General features: G+C 35.9%; 1 protein-coding gene across 3 annotated transcripts in view; it reads left to right on the top strand.

Annotated features, from left to right (window-relative positions):
• NBAS (NBAS subunit of NRZ tethering complex) overlaps positions 1 to 17,551 on the top strand; it is a 585,536-nt gene that overhangs the window by 297,629 nt on the left and 270,356 nt on the right. For all 3 annotated transcript variants that reach the window (XM_077153236.1, XM_077153235.1, XM_077153237.1), the window contains 3 exons: positions 2,559 to 2,672; positions 4,403 to 4,560; positions 5,564 to 5,653. In XM_077153236.1, coding sequence (XP_077009351.1) covers positions 2,559 to 2,672; positions 4,403 to 4,560; positions 5,564 to 5,653 — 362 coding nt within the window. The remainder of the gene's footprint in view (positions 1 to 2,558; positions 2,673 to 4,402; positions 4,561 to 5,563; positions 5,654 to 17,551) is intronic.

Below are 17,551 nucleotides of genomic sequence, written 5' to 3'. Positions count from 1 at the left end.
CCACCTTTTGGGATGTGGGATTCATGTCATTTACTAGACTTTTGAATCTGACTGTTCGCAAAGAAATGCATTTTAAATTTGAGATTAGATGATAATATAAGAGAAGGAATGTATTCAAGAGAAGAGGTTGTGTATGGGAGTTTAAGTTTAGTCATGGTTCAGGTACCTGGTCCATCAGTGATGATCCAGCTAGAGAAGCACAAGCAGTAGGAGATATCTGTGTGAAGAGACTTATCAGAAGGCATTGGTTCACGCCATGGTAGGGGGTGGCTGAGCGTGTCTGAAATCCATAGGCCTGTCAGTTAGAAAAGAAAGGCGAGGAGCTGGGTGGAACTCCAGAGGCCTGCACTTGAGCTGTTGTTGTCCACAGGCACAATTTCTCTTCCCTCCCTCTCCTTCTCTCTCTTTCTGGGAAACCAAATATCTTCACTTTTCTTTCAAGACCTTTCATCTGATCTGGTCAGGCCTCCCCAGATTATCTGGGACCTGCTCCCTTGATGTTGATTGACTTTAATTACAACCACAAAATACTTTTCAGAGCCGCATCTGTATTAGTGCTTGATTCAATAGCTGGGGACTTTACACTAGCAATTTAACACTGAAAAAAATCCTACCTATTACTTTCATTTTGTTTTAATGTATTCTAAATAAATGTAAGAATTTCAAAAGTATGTTGGCGATAGGTTTTATATTAAGTGACATGTGCATTTATTATTGAGAAACTTTGAAATTTTATTCCATTTTCTCTATTTCATATAATGTTATTGAGGCATGAGTGTGTTTTCCTATTAATAATATTGTGAATCTTAGTACTACACCATCCCTTTCTTTTGTAACCTGTTTAGACTAGATTTGGATCATTATGTGTCTTGGATTTGACTTAAATTTCTGAAGCACAGAAAGGACGTTGATGGGGACATCCTTTAGAAGTTTCATTCAGCTTTTTCTGTGATGTTTATTAGCCCATGTTGTAGCTTACAAGGTGCAAGGGCCATATACATAGTATTTTCTTTTTTTCCTGGAAATATTGAAAATAATTTTAAGTTTTCATCACCTTGTTAAAATATAGAGGCTTTACCTTTTTTTTTCTTTTTGGCCTAAATATTCAAATTGCATTGTATTTATATTGTAGCTTAGAATTATTTAACTTATAATTGATAGTTATATTTTGAGTTAAATGTATACCCATTTCATCTAGAAAATATTTTTTGAGCCCCCTTGGTGCTGCGTACTGAGAGTTCAATAGTGAGCATGTCCTTTTCTCAGAGAGCTTACATTCTTACTGAGGAGGTAAAGATAAGTCATGCTTAAGTTGGTATATAAGAGAAAAGAAAGGAAAGGAACATATAGAAAGGGCCCCTAAAGCACACAGTTAAATGAAGAAGAGGGCAGGACAATGTCAAAGAAGGAAGTGACATCTAAGCTGGCCTAAGGATATTCTCGGAAAAATAATTTAAGATCTTTGTTTTAACATAAACTGAATTTTGGTATGTGTTCTCAAGAGTCCAGAAGCTCACTATGATAAAAGATAAGTACTGTCAGTGAAGGTACAAAATTATATTCGTGTTCAAAATTTTTTCTTCCTCATACTGGTCATATATTACTTAAAATTAGAAGAACATCCAAAGGGCAAAATGAAATAGTAAAAATGTTTAAAGTCCCGAATGCTTAGAAATGAGACTAGTGTGAACCAGTTTATTATTAATGATATTTTGATGGGTTTATTTTAAAAATTATTTACCATATAGTACATTAGTGAACATATAATTTTTATTGGCATACAGAAAATGATATTGTCCAATACTGACAATTTTATTACCCAAGGTAAATGTGTGTTAATTTATAATAATATAAAGTAATATGTATTATTCATTGTTTATTTATACTTTTCATCCTATTAGCCTTTGGGAGGAAAAAATAGCAAAAATCATTGTGTAATTTAACGCAGGAAGTGTATTGGGTGGCATGTAACTTTATAGTGATTCTGTTTGACTAGTGAACTAATATAAGACTTTAGAATAAATTAAAATATATATTTTACCACCACTCTTGGTACACATTCATGTGTGTGGTCGAAGTGCACAGATGCTCTGGATAACCCATGTATTATAGTTTCTAAATCGAATGGAGTTATTAAGATGAGAAATTATGTTGCTTCACTAATGTCATCCATTCATTTATCTATAATTCACTGTGTCTTGATCCTTTTATGACCTGTTTTCTTTTGGATGCAGGGACTTCTTTTTCCCTTAACTTAGTAATATCAAGCCTTCTCTGTAAGGCCGTAGACCACTCTAGTTTTTTTTTTTTTTAATTTGGTCACCAGTTTTTTGTTTAGGAGTTGACATTAATCAGTGATCTCTTGGATGATTGAGGACTAAATTCATGCTTAATAAATAGATTGGAAGGTCAAAGTTGTTGTGACCTTTTTTCCTATAATTTTAAAATTCAGTCTGCTCTCTGTTTTGTTTTTGAGTTAATTTGGAAGTTAGTGTTAATGAGCCCTTTTATCAATCTGTTGCTGCCGTAATCATTAAATCATTTGTACGTGTTTACAGGTGAAGATGCAGAAGAAAGACGTGGACAGGTTTTAATCCTTTTAGTAGAGCAAGCACTACGTTTCCATGACTACAAAGCAGCCAGTGTGCATTGTCAGGAGCTGATGGCTACAGGTGAAGTAGACAGCTTACTTAGCACTTTGCTCATGTCCTCTTTGTGTGTTGAATAATGGAAAAGATCTGTTCTGAAATCAATTGGCCTGATTGGTAAGCGAGCCACATTTTGTTTATAAGGCTTGAGAAACATTTTATGGGTATTGATAAGCCTGTATGCCCTGTGCATATTAATATGTATATATATATTTATATATTAATATAAATACATTATGGAGTTCAGGGGCTGTATTTTATCTAAGATTTTGTTGTGCTTTCTATTCCATATTAAAAATATGTTCATAATTTTAAGAATGATTTTATATAAAATATTTTCACGCCATTTTATATATTTATATACAAAATAACATTTTGATGCTTTGAAGTATTTAAAATCTGTGGCTATATAATCAATATCTCTCTCTGCTCTTCATTTATTTTCAGATAACAAAACTTTTGAAATTAATATTGAGAAATTGGAAGTGGTTTGCAATCCTAAAATTTTCCATATTGAAATTAAATTGAGGTTTCTGGAGAATAAGCAAATTTTATTGTGGAATGAGTTCTCTATTAAAGAACACATCTCCCCATGGAATAGGAAGTAATATATTCTTGTCATGAACTCCATGCTAGGTTATCTACTTTCTGTGGCTGTCCCTGAATTTTATAGGAAATTCTCTACCTACACAGCAAGTGATTAAGAGCTCAATGCTTTACTGCATGGTAACTCTTGGAACTGTAAACGTATGATTAGTGCCCTTTTTGCATGTATACGTCTATGAAAACTTTCAAAACTCTGAGAAAAACCAATGTTTTATAAACTCATCATCTGAAAATTGGTTTCATTAAAAACTGTGTTCTTTAATATAATAATGAGTGGATTTTTTGTAACATTAAGCTCAGAATAATTGTTATTTTTCTGAAAAATGATTATTGTATTGAGCCTAAACTTTTTCTTTAGAGAGCTTTGTAATAAATTTTATTATTCTTATAAGGGTGAGGCATGGATTAATTTTTACTTTATATACTCAGGGAAGTTATTCTAGACTATCATTTTGGCACTAACGAAAAAAATACAACTCCTTAAAAAAACAGTAAAAGTGTGTTTTAGGAATTCAGGGTATAACATTATGTAGGAAAAAATATCTCTGCTGTGTGTCAGGGGTGAATGTTCTATTTTGGCACTCTGTCCTTGCATCTCTATATTCTTCTAGGAAGTGAATGATTTCTATATAAGTATCTATAATAATTTCTTCTTTTCTAGCACTTTTCAATTCACAAAGTACTTTCAAATAGAAATGCTATTTAATCCTTTCAATGAGAAAGGCTTTAGTAGTCTTATCTCTTTGTAACAGTGAAGGGAAGTTGGTGTTTAGAACCCTCTCTAGTTCACACAAGGTTGGATCATACATTGAATGAAGTCTCCTGAATTCAGATATCCTAATTTTTACTGAATATCAAAGCTTAGTAAAATTATTTGTAATCATTGTCAGTTAATCTGAAATTTGATTTTGTCAGAAAACTCTCTCTAGAATAGTGCTGAACTCTCTGGATAATTAACCAACCTAATCTTTCTTTTCTATCTTAGGTAGTTATATATTTCTGTTTTTATAGTACTGTGTGCCGCTGAAGACTAGAATTTTGCTTACATAGTATAAGACCCAGGCAGAAATCCATTGTACTTCTCATCCTGTATTGGAGATTTTTCTTTTTCTGGAAATCAGCATTTTTTTTTCTTGCCAATTTTGCAGGTTATTCTAAAAGTTGGGATGTTTGTAGCCAATTAGGACAATCCGAAGGTTACCAGAACTTGGCCACTCGTCAGGAGCTCATGGCTTTTGCTTTGACACATTGTCCTCCTAGCAGCATTGAACTTCTTTTGGCAGCTAGCAGCTCTCTGCAGACACAAGTAAGTATTCATTATAAAATAAATCCTGAATTTCATGAAACACATTTTGGGGATATGTGGATCTGAGATATGTTGTTGTCTTTTTTTAGAAAATAAGATGATAATTTTGGGGGTGCGAGTGTAGTTCAGTGGTAGAATTCTCACCTGCCATGTTGGCGAACCAGGTTCGATTCCTGGTCCATGTACTTTCCAAAAAACAAGCAAAACAAACAAAAGCAAACAAACAAAAATTCAACAAAATGGATACTGCAATAATGGGATACTCACAGGGAAAAACAATGAAATGTGACCCTGCCATACAGAATACAAAAAAAAAAAAAAACCCAACAATATGGTAATTTTAATTTATGAAGCAAAAATAGCCTATCACTTATGTGGAAAGGAATTGAAGATACTAGAATATAAAATAGTATGGTTGGCTTTCTCAAGTAATGAAGTAATGGTACAAGGCTGGTTTGACATAGAGAGCAATATTAGGAAATAAATTATTGAATAAAATGGGAAAAGCTAATATTGACAAGAATAAAATATAAAAGAAGTGGTCATATAAAATTTATATGGGAAGCCATAGGAGTTGAAGCCCGTGATTCTCAGAAAAGGAGGGCGGGAGCTTGTGTGGTAGCACTACTCTCCTAGTGTGTGTGAGTGTGGGTGGCAGTATTTGGTTGGGAAGATGCAAAATGCCCTAAAATGCGCAGAATAGAGTTGCACAGGGAAGAATTGTCATCCCAAAATGCCAGTAGAGATTTGGAGTTCACATTTGCATTTCCCATTTACTCATTACGTTCCATATGAGGTTTTCACTATTGAGTTCCCCTTCTGAAACTGTTCCATCATTGTGAGGTTGTTCATGAAGTCCTGAAATAAGCCTATTACTAAATGCTTTTTTATGAAATAGCAGTTTTTCTTCTTGAAAAGATTAATTTCCTAATTTTAAGCCGTTAGTGTGAAGGCTTTTCCATTCTTTTTCCACCTAGATATAATTATTGTGTTCTTACTTCAGATTCTTTATCAAAGAGTGAATTTCCAGATGCATCCAGAAGCAGGAGAAAATATCAGTGTTTCACCATTCATTAGTAAAGCACTACAAGAGGTAAGTCAAGATGAGAGGAGGAAAGAAGTTGGAAGGTAGCTTTAAATATAATGAAATGAGACTCATCTAACCTTATGTATGAGAGTGGTTTTGTGCATATGTGTGAAACGAAACATTTATATTGAAAAGTGCACGAAACAAAAAAGTCCAGTACAATTAATTATCTCAAAGAAGATATCCATGTAATTACTATAAAGTCAATAAAGAGTACATTCCCGGCCTTCTCCAAAACCTCCCCACCCCCCCCACACACACCTTTTGCCAGTTTTATTCCTAACCCTGCTCTTCTCTCTCAGAGATCACCACTGTTTATCCATGCCATTATATGTAGCTACAGTTCATTCATTTTTCTTGTTATATAAAATTAATTGCTATATGAATTGTTTTTAATTTCGTTTTACTAAGAATAATGCTATCATTATTTTGTACATACCTATAGTGCACATGTGCATACATATTTCTTGGAATATGCCTAGCCTTGGAATTGTATATTATAGGGTATGTAGATGTTCAAACTTCGTAGATAATGCCAAGTGATTGTACTTTTATACACTCTCAGTGCAGTTTAAAGCATTGACAGTTACTCCAGTCCTTATTGACAGTATTTTAGATTGTTAGTTTTCCAAATTTTACCTGTTCTCTTAAGGTTTAATGATATCTAGTTTTGATTTGAATTTTTCTGATTATGAATGAGATAGAGTTATCTCATGAGAGGTCTTCTTTTGTGAAGTACCTGTTTCAGTTCTCTAATCCATTTCCTGTAAGATTTTTGCCTATTTCCCTTTCCTCATTGAGATTCCTTTGAATAAAATTTGTCTGAACCAAGTATGTGTGTGTCTCAGGATAGTCCATCCTTAGAGAGAAAGGAAGACATATATACCCAGTGACATCTGTCTTTTATTGGTCAAAGTTTACCTCATGGGATTTAACTTTTCCTGACTGTTCCTAGCAACATAGAGTTGGCATTTTATAAGAGTGGCCAAGTTTTGATCATTCTAGCTGAATAAATAAAAAAGTGTTAATCCTCTTTATAAGTTGTTTTTACACAGAATTTTTTTAAATGGTAAGCTTTAACTTTCAAAGTATAAAATGTCATTTATCTTCACATTAACTTCTGACACCAACTCCTGTGCAGTTCCGACTCTATCTAGAGTAGGTGAGACTCCACAGATTAAGGGCACAGTCCTTAACAAGATGACCCTTCAGATACCAGCTGCAAGTTTGGTGATTGTCAGGCCATCTGCACTTCTGACCAACTGGCTATAATTCAGGGGTTCCCACCACCCCTTCAGGTTCAGTAATTTGCTAAAATGACTTATGGAATTCAAGAAAGCACTGTGTTTGGAATTACAATTTTACTGTGGTGGAAAGGATAAAACTAAGAAGAAACGCTTAGGGGAAGGTCCAGGAAAGTCCCCAAATGTGAAATGCCTGGTCCTCTGGAGTCAGGATACATCATCCTCTTAGCACATAGATCTGAATTATCTGAAAGGGAAGCTTTCTTGATCTTCAGTGTCAGTGTTTGTATTTGGGCCTCGTTTCGGAGTCAGGGTTGGTTGAATAAATACACACATGGTTCAACTCGATCTCTGTCTTCCCCTTTTCCCTGGAAGTCTGCTGATATAATGTAGCTCAAAATTCCAATCCACAGTAACATGGCTGGTCTTTTTGGCATGGTCACTCCTCACTCTATATTCTAAGAGTGGCTGACACCACTGAGTCATCTCCTGAGCATAAACTCAAGGTGTGGTCTGAAGCCTACCACGAATAACAGAAGACACTCTGTCTTGGGAAATTCCAAAGGTTTAGAAAGCATCATTCAGGTAATGGGGACAAAGACCAGTCAAATTTTTATTATGCAAGAATTTTCTTAGTAACTAAAACTAGGAAAACATCTTGTTGTGAAAAGTGAGCTGTATCTTATTGTTTTGTGCATTTTTAGTTGGATGTATCATTTTGACAGACTCGTTAGTAGTTGTGTACTGTATAGTTATGTTTAGAACTCTTGGGTATAAGGCTTAAGTTGTAGAACCTCTTGGTAGAGTTAGGGTGAAGATGATTAGCTTTTGATCAGAATGGAGTATGTATGACTACCCCATTTTCAAAACTTTCCTTTATCTTAAAACTCAGTCTGAGAAACATTATTGAATACAGATGTATATCCACAGTTTATTGCTAAGTGATCTGAATATTCCAATATTTGTAAGGTGACTTTTTACATTCTGCAGCGGTACCTTCATGACAGTGCTAACAATAGAACTTTCTACAGTGCTAGGAATGTTCTATATCTTGTGCTTTCCAGTCTGGTAGCCACATGTAGTAAGCACTTGAATAGTCTAGCTAGTAGGTTCAGTTTAAGATTTGATTTAGTTTTAGTTAAATTTAAGTAGCCACATGAGGCTCCTGGCTACCAGACTGGATAGCACAGCTCTGGAAGATCAGACATCTCATGGAGTACTGTGTTCTGTCATGAATACTGCACAGAATACCTTTTTCTGTTTTTTCTATGGATGGAATCTATAGGATTTTCTAGGGCCCTGAAGAGTATGGCCACATTTTGTTCCTTGGAATGTTTCTGAGCTGTAGTTGTATCGATGGTTACTATTTGGCTTTCCCTCATTGGCTGTGAAAGCACATTAAATTCTATGGTGTTTTCTGCACAAGATTCAGAACAGTTCTTATGTTAGCCAATGATCACTAAATGTTCTGTTTTGAGGAGGAGTTCGCAAATTTTACCATCTTTCAAGGCCAATTGAAGACCCATCTTTCGTGAGATCTTTGTTAGCTTTTCCCGCCCTGCTCAGCCTTAACTCCCACTCAGTCTCCCCAGCCTCGTTTCCTTTTATGCCTTCTCACACGCCCTTGTTCCTTCCACACTGACTGTATCGCTACTCTATGATGAGGCTGTTTCACACCTGAAATATTATTTAGTATTTTCTTTCTACCTGGGTTGTCACCTTTTCCTTGTGTGCTGATAATCTTTCTTGCCCTCTTATTCCATCTATGGTTTCATTTTCTGTGCAGTGTTTTCCTTCAGTCCTAGAATTGTTCCATCCCCTGTGTTCCTCAAGCATTCTCTCATTATTGTGTTTCGTCGTGTGCATGGTGTGGTATTGTATCTCATGGTAACTGGAAGTGTGTAATTCATCTTCATTCTCTCCATGGGGTGCTTGTTACATAGTAAATGCTTAGTAAAATCCCAACTGCCTGAAGATTCGTCTGCAGAAAACATGAACTAGGAAGTTGATTTTAGCCTAAAAACATAAGACATTTTCCATTTAACTCTAATGTAAGGATTATGATGACTATTAAGATCCCGTTATGTTTTGGCCAATGTAAGGGGTATATCATTTCTCTTTTTTATGGAAGTTCAGAGTGCTCCTGCTGAGCTCAGCTCCTTGAGGTTATTCTAAATCCTCATCAATTTTTTTTTTTTTTTTAACTTTTCTTATTTTATTTTTTTACATGGGCAGGCACTGGGAATCGAACCTGGGTCTCCGGCATCACAGGCGAGAACTCTGCCACTGAGCCACTCTTGCCCTAACTTTTATTTTTTATTGTGAAGTATAATATATATACAAAAAAGCAATAACTTTCCACATACACTTTAACAACTAGTTATAAAACAGGTTTTAAAGTTTGGTATGCGTTATAGTTCTACAATTTTTCATTTTTTCTTCTAACTGTTCTAAGACATTGGCGACCATCAGAAATATCAGTATAGTGATTCAGCAGTCATACTTATTTGTTAAATCCTATCTTCTCTGTTATACTCCTCCTTCTTTTAAAATAACATATATACATAAAGGAAATAAATTTCAAAGTGTATCACAACAATTAATTATAGAATAGATTTCAGAGTTTGATATGGTTACAATTCCAGAATTTTAGTTTTTTTTTCCTAGCTGCTCTAAGGTACTGGAGGCTAAAAGAAAGTGAATTCTCATCTTTATAAAATCCATGAAAAAGGCTTTTGTGATTTTTGGAGTTCCTGCTTTCTCTCCTGTAATGAATTAAGAGTGTCATCTGGCCTTTTGGTGGCTTCGTTGGAGTAGGACATGCTGTGTTATATTGCTTTATTATTGGAGCAGTGCTGCATATATTGCTCCATCAAAATCTCTTTAGTAAATACAGGAGACCTCCAGCAGTCTTCTACAAGTTCCACTTAGCAAGGAAAAGGAGGTCTTCCAAAATGATTGTATTTGCTATTTTTTTAGCCTCTTAAATGCTTTCTTGTTTTCCGTTTTACTTTTGCAGCAAGTTGTAACAGATCTAGATCTCAGTAGTGATAATCCAAACCTTCAATGAACACTTTATGGCTTTGATTCATGAAGCATGTTTCAGAAGATTATAGCTACTATTATTAGATTAAAATATAGTCCTTGGCTATAATATGCCTTGTGTTATGCATAAACAGTCGATATAATAACCACATTAAATTATAACATAAATGAAAACTGACTTTCTGCATGATCTGCTCAGTACACAAGACTTTTATTACTTCAGTTGTAAAAAGAATGATTTTTAATTTATATATTCGAGGAAAGTAGAAATGTAGTTGTTATTCAGTGGTACTTGCTTTAGTGAACATGTTGCCTTCAGGTTTAAAGATACTACTCTTGTTCCTGTGAACAAGATGTTTGCTTATAAAAACAGTCAAAAATCCCCAATTTGTGAATAGCTTTCCACATTATGCATTTCAAGTTTGTCATTAGTGGTGGTTATTAAGCTTTTTAGATGTAACACTGTTCTACCACTCAGAGTATATGGACATTTTCTTTAGCTGGCATTACATATATCACTTAGCCACTAGTGATTTGTCTAGATGAATCTAATTAGAATCAGAAATGAATTGTATACAAGGTTCCCATTAAAAAGTAACTTTTACTCTGGCAGAAATTGTTAGGAACATTTAAGTGGCTCCAGATTTATACAACAGGACTAACTGATGTTCAGAATTGGATATGGCCTAACATAATTTGAATTATGTTTTTTAATTGTGAAAAATAGCATACAAAACAGTACATTTCAAAGCATATTGCAAAAATTAGTTATAGAACAAATTTCAGAGTTTGGTATGGGTTACAGTTCCACAATTTTAGGTTTTTCTTTGTAGCCACTCTAAGACACTGGAGACTAGAAGAAACATCAATATGATGATTCAGCAGAAATGCTCATTTGTTAAACCCTACCTTCTTTGATAACTCCACCATCACTTTTGATCTTTCTTCCACTCTTTAGAGGTATTTGGACTATGCCCATTCTAACTTTTTCATGTTGGAGAGGTGTGTCTGTAATATTGGATAGGGGGATGGAACTAGTTGATGTTCTGGAGAGGCTGGCTTCTCTATGTTTCAGGGCTTGTCTGACCTAGAAACCCATCTGGAGGTTGTTAGGTTTCTAGAAAGTAATTGTAGTGCATGGAACTTTTGTAGAATCTCAGATAGAGCCCTAGGTTTCTTTAGGCTTAGCAGGAATGGTTTTTGCTGGGGTTTGGCAAACCACTTAAATAGCAATATCTAACTAAAGCTTGTGTAAGAGTAGCCTGGAATAGCCTCTGACTCTATTTGAACTCTCAGCTACTGATACCTTATTTTGTTAAAATTATTTTACTCTTCCTGGTCAGGCAAGATTGTTGATTCCAAGGTGCTAGGGCAAGGCTCATCCCTGAGAGTCATTTCCCATGTTGCCATGGAGACTTTTACCCCTGGATGTCATATCCCACTTAGTGGGGAGAGTAATTATTTTCCTTGTAGAGTTGGGCTTAGAGAGAGAGGCCATATCTGAGCAACAGAAGAGGTTTTCTGAAAGTAACTGTTAGGCATAACTGTAGGTAGGCTAGCCTCTCAGCTACATGAATAAGTTTCACAAGAACCAGCCTCAAGATCAAGGGCTTGGCCTATTCACTTGGGCCTATTTTCTAATTAGGCTGAATCCCTACTATTTGAGCCAGTATCAGGGGTTTCTCCAGTGATAAAACTTAATAGTTCCATGTTTTTTCTCCCATTCCTCAAGGGACTTTGCCAGTACTTTTAAATTATCTGCTCAACATACTCTGGGATATATCCAGGCATTACATGAAGCCATACAGAATCACGAGCCCTCATTCCCATTCTGATCTCCATTGTGTTAGGGTTGTTTAAATGATCTATCCAGGCAGGTTGAGTTAGATTATGTGCTACCGAAAATTTAGGTTTTGAATGAAATAAACCTCTCTTCCCTTGGTCTCAGAGAGTAGGTGAAGTTCGAAAATGCAGACAATGTCCTCCTTTTCCCTGTATTCTGATTTACCTTAGTCCTGACCCAATTGGCTTTGTTCTTTTTTTTTTCTTAATATTTATATTGCTAAAACAACATGCAATATATGTTATCCTGTACAATAAAAAGTTAAAAAAAATAACAACATGCAAACACAGACATTCTTGACATACAAACATTTCGTACATGGTGCACAATTAGTGGCTAACAATATCACCACATAGTTGTGTATTCATCACCTTGATCACTTTTTTAGAACATTTGCATCCCTCCAGAAAAAGAAATAAAAAGAAAAAAGAAAGACCTCATACATACCACACCCCTTACCCTTCCCTCTCATTGACCACTAGTATTTCCATTTACCCAATTTATTTTAACCTTTGTTCCCCTATTAATATTTATTTTCTATCCATTTTTAAAAATGTTTGTATTATAAATAACGAACAAATATACCAGCATTCTTGACATATAAACATTCTTGACATGGTTGCAATCAGTGCCTCACAGTATCATCACATGGCTGTGTATTCATCACCATGATCATTTTTTTTTTTGAATATTTGCATCTCTCTAGCAAGAGAAAGAAAAAACTCATACATGCCATACCTCTTACCACTCCCTTTCATCGGTCACTAGTATTTCAGTCTACTCAATTTACTTTAACCTTTGTTTCCCCTATTATTTATTTAGTTATTTATTTTTTCTTTTTGTTTTTTTGCTTGTGCTTTGGGTGTAAAAATTAGGGTATTTGTTTATTTTTTATCCATATTTTTTACTCATCTGTCCATACCAGAGATAGGAGGAGCATCAGACACAAGGTTTTCACAATCACGCAGTCACATTGTGAAAGCTCTATCATTATATAATCATCTTCAAGAAACATGGCTACTGGAACACAGCTCTACAGTTTCAGGCACTTCCATGTAGCCACTCATTAGAGTGGCTACACCATAAACTAAAAAGGGATGTCTGTATAGTGCATAAAAATAACTTCCAGGATAACCTCTCGACTCTGTTTGAAATCTTTCAGAAGTTCTCTGGGGGTGATCTTAGACCTAATTTTTAATAGGCTTCGCTTGTCCTTTGCAAGAGTAAGTTTCATAGGGGCAAAGCCCAAGATTGAGGGCTTGGACTATTGATTTGGTTGCCCCCACTGCTTGCGAGAATATTGGGAATTCTCCAAATGGGGAAGTTGAATTTTCCCCCTTTCTCACCATTCTGCCAAAGGGACTTTGCAAATACTTCTTTATTTACTGTTCAAATCACTCTGGGATTTATCGGCAGATCACACTAATCCAGACAAACCTACAAAATCTCATTCTTATGGATAAGAGTGTTACGTCATTATAGGTTTAATTTGCATTTCTCTAACAACTGTATAATAATCTGATATCGAGTGTTTTTTATGTGCTTGCACATTCATATATCTTTGGTGAAATGACTGTCTAAAAATGTGACCATTTTTAAACTAGATTGTTCATTTTCTTATTCAGTTATATGATTTCTTTTTGTAGTATAGGAGTGATACAAGTCCTTTTTAACTGTGTCTGGTGTCACCTGTTGAGATTTCCCCTGGTCTCCATATACAGTTACAACAGTCCTTCCCCCCACATCACCACTTTCTTTTCCTTCCTTCCTAGCTCTTGTCACATCACTTCTCTCAGATATTCCTCTGACACACTTTATATTTATTTTCTGCTGATATCTTCCGGTAGTGTAAGCTCTTTGAGGTAGAAACCATGTTTGTTTTTTTTCACTGCTGTATTTCTAGCATGTAGAACAATGCCTGTCACAAATAGATGTCACAGGTTTTTGTTGGAGAATAAATGAGTAGAAGAGGAAGGTGAGACAGAGATATGGTGGGGATAAATTGTTCTATTGCATGGAGAAGTATGTTTGAATGAGGTTCACCTTTAAGAGTTCTTAGTTCTTTAGTGAGGATTCTCATGTTGTAGATGACTTTCACCTCTATAGCCAGCCGTGACTTTGTACAGTGTCTTAAAATGAATTCTTGGATCCTTAGGGACCCTATATAGCTGCCATATCATGCTTTATTCCTGCTAGATATCCTTTTCTAACTGAGGACACCCTCCCTGAGCCCTACCCATCCTCTGTGGTAGCCGGTGGCACTGGTTTTTACGTAGTTTATACATCGCCTTATTTGCCTTTCTCCCTGGGGTCCTGTGCGCTCCTTGAGAGCAGGAGCCATGTCTGGACTTCTTGGTGACTCTCTCGCCTCTCCCTGGGTCTGGACCGTAGTAGACGTGCCAGAGATAGATGTTCAGTGGATTTATTTTATGGGTACGTCTAGAACCCAAATCATTTATCAAAAACGATTGGAAATAGGGAACTAAGGCTCAAAATGTGGCAGTGTTTCTATTTGGGACAATGGAAAAGTTTTGTTACTGGATGGTGGTGAAGGCAGCACAACATTGTGACCGTAATTAATAACCCGAAATTACGTATTTGAATGTAGTTGAAAGGGGAAATTTTAGGTTGTAAAGTTACTAGAATAAACTTTTAAAAAAAAAAATCCATGAAATTGTACAACACAGACAGTGAACTCTAAGTTAAACCATGGAAACAGTGATAAAATTGTGCTAAATAAAGTGATAAAAATTGGGACTTCAATTATAAAATAAAAATATACTTAATACGCATCTATTTTTTCCAAAATGCATGTTTCTTTACCCCGCATACTAGGAGATCCAGGAATAGGTTGGAGGTTGCTGAAGAGCCTGCCAAATTTGATGTATCTGTGTGTTTATTTGTGTCCACGTGTGCTCGTAATCATGTGTATTTATTTTCCTGGAGAAAGGATTCCTATCTTTCTTCAGAAATTTATAGGAGTTCATGACTCCTGAAGGTGAGAACAGCTAAATTGTAGCCTTGTCTGTCTTAATTAGTAGATAAGCTGAAGTGGAGTGAGATTTTTACAGGGATTTACTACATGGGATATTTTTCTGTTGCTTCTTATGTCAAGTATGTCTAAAAGTAATAAGGACTGCATTCGTAATATTTTTATTTCAGTAAGAAATCTGCTCTAAGTTTTGGTTGTAGGGAAGTTCTTTGGACTATTTTAGGACATGTTAGGGGGAAAGGGATAGTGGTTGAACTCAGCTCAAGCTTGGTTTGTAATCCTCATCTTGTTTTTATGTATCACCAGCTCAACTTGGAATAGGCAAACAGGTTTCTCAGAAATTAACCCTTTTATTGTTGATACCAGCGAAAGCTACTGCTTAAATAGATTATTCATGATTATCATCATCATCATAATTGGTAGTGTGAAACTCTAAATATAAAAACTGCTGGTATAATCATTTGAGGGATAAATTTTGCCTAACCTTTTTTTTAATCCTATATATGAAGCGAATATTAATGTTTTCCTCATTAATAACTCTAGTCATAATATAATATTGGCAGATTATGCCCAAATTAAATGCTTCTTCTTTGGTCCAAATGAACCCCTTGTTTTATTTTTTCTTTTGTAATTCTCATTAGGCAAGGCTCTTACAGAAGATCTTTTTATCACTTATATTTCTGAACCTGTAAATTTTATTTATCTTCTGAAAAGACTTTTAAGTTTTATATGTTTTAAATTTCATATCTTGAGCTAACCCATCCATATGAGAAGAAGTAAAGTTTAGGTTCATTTTATAAAATAAAATAACTGTTTATGACCTACCTTTTCTGGATCTTTCAGTTGATTTGATTTACCTCTGAATTAAGTTGTATTCTGTTTAAGCACCATATTTCTAACTATGTTTATGTTTTTAGTTCTATACCTGATGTAGTGGATGATAATTCAGATCATTTGGAACACCCTCTCAATTAAGAAGATTCTAAAAATGAATAAAGATTGAAAATGTGAATGAAATCTTATTTGAATAACATTTAGCTACTATAGACATTACATATTAGGGTTTTGAAAACTTATCTTCAAATATTTACACAGAGCAGTAAAACCAGGCCTTTTATAGATGTCTACAAATCCAAACTGCAGAATAGGGCTTTTCACATTCTCTTTTGGTAGGCTTATGAATTAAACGTGGTCCCTGCCCTCGAAGTGTCACTGTCTACTTGGAAGGACAGACATATATATTATGGTACACACATTGAAAGTGTGTCTGTAATTCTTTCAGTTCATAGGAGAGGGATAGTGCACTGTCTAACACAATGCTAAAGAACAAGTAAACTGCACATTTGGTGGCCTGATCAGGTGAGGGGAAGAGCAGGCACCCCTGGCCAGCTGGCTATAGGTGTCATAGTCAAGTCCTCTGACCCTCGGTTCACTTATCTTTTGAATGGGGCCTCTGAAGCCCACTCTGTGAGTCACTAGGTCTTGGTGAGGTCCATAGGAAAGGCCTGGTTCAGTACCTGAGGAGACAGTACATGGCAGCCACTCTCATTCCTGTATTTATAGACAAGCTTCCCAGGCTTTCCTGTCATCCTGCCTCTAGGCCCTTACCTGCCTCTCTCTGTGAATCCGGCCCTCCTACTTCTTCCTCAACAACTTCTCTTGCTCGTGTTTGCCTTCCCTGTATCTAACCTCACATAAGAATCTTAACGTTGGCCTGTGTTCCTGACTTCCGTCCTGTTTTCTTCCTTCCAGATCTTTCCTCAGACCCCGCTTAGTTACGGTAGACTTTCTTCATTAGGTAATCGGATTAAGAGTCCTTGCGTTGCTCTGCTTATCTGATTTACCTCAGGCTGTTTTCACCTTTAGACCAATGAGAAATAAAACCTTTTTAACTTGATAGTTGAATTCAGATGGAAAAATGCCCTGTGGTGACCTCATTCTGTCCCCTCTGTCATTGCTGTAATACATTCCTTGATTTTCTAAACCCTCAGACTAAGAAACCTAATCCAATTTAGAAACCTAACTGGATTCCTGGTTCTTGGAACACTACTTCTAAACCATGGGTTTGATTATGTGATTCCTTTGCTTGGAGTATTTCCGGGGCTGCCCGTTGCCCAGGGTTCCCATGGAGGCCCCTGGGGGTACAGGTGTCTCAGGCTGGCCACTGCCGCCTTCATCCTCTGCCCTGCCGTGCGCTCCTGTCTTTGACTTCCTTGAGTCACTTATGGCTGTTGCCATTTTGTTTCATGCCTCTTGTTTTTATGTAAGGTACTCCTCTGCCTGAAATCACCTTTTCCTTTGTGTCAGCCCTAATTTATTTCCACTGGATATTACTTACATTACGTATGAAGCCTTCTGTGATTATACCTCCAGGCAGAGAAGGTATAATTTCTCTCTTTACACTCCCATAGTACTTTGTATGTCCTTCTGTTTTGGAGCTTGCTGTTATTCTGTAATTGTCTCTCTGCCTCCCTTCCTAGTTGTCAAGCTTCTGGAGGGCAGAGGCCATATGTTACTTATTTTATCACCTGTCTAGTCCGGTGTACAATGCGTGAGGCCCAGTCGAGTCACTCAGTGAATGCTTCTTCCGTAGGTGAATGAATTACAATTTGTTTCTCTTATTTTTTTTTTCAGTTGTAGCTTTTTAAGTAACCAAAAAGTATAACCAAAAAACTGAGAGACTTACTATATAATGTATGGTATATATGTGTGTGTGAGAGTGAATGCATAGTTATCACATATTCCTTCTGAGATTTATTTCGGCAAGTGATCCTTCTGAA

This window comes from Tamandua tetradactyla, chromosome 3 (genome assembly GCF_023851605.1).
Source record: "Tamandua tetradactyla isolate mTamTet1 chromosome 3, mTamTet1.pri, whole genome shotgun sequence".
Classification (NCBI taxonomy): Eukaryota; Metazoa; Chordata; class Mammalia; order Pilosa; family Myrmecophagidae; genus Tamandua; species Tamandua tetradactyla.
The sequence above is the reverse complement of the archived record's forward strand: the minus strand, read 5'-3'. Positions and strand labels throughout refer to the sequence as shown.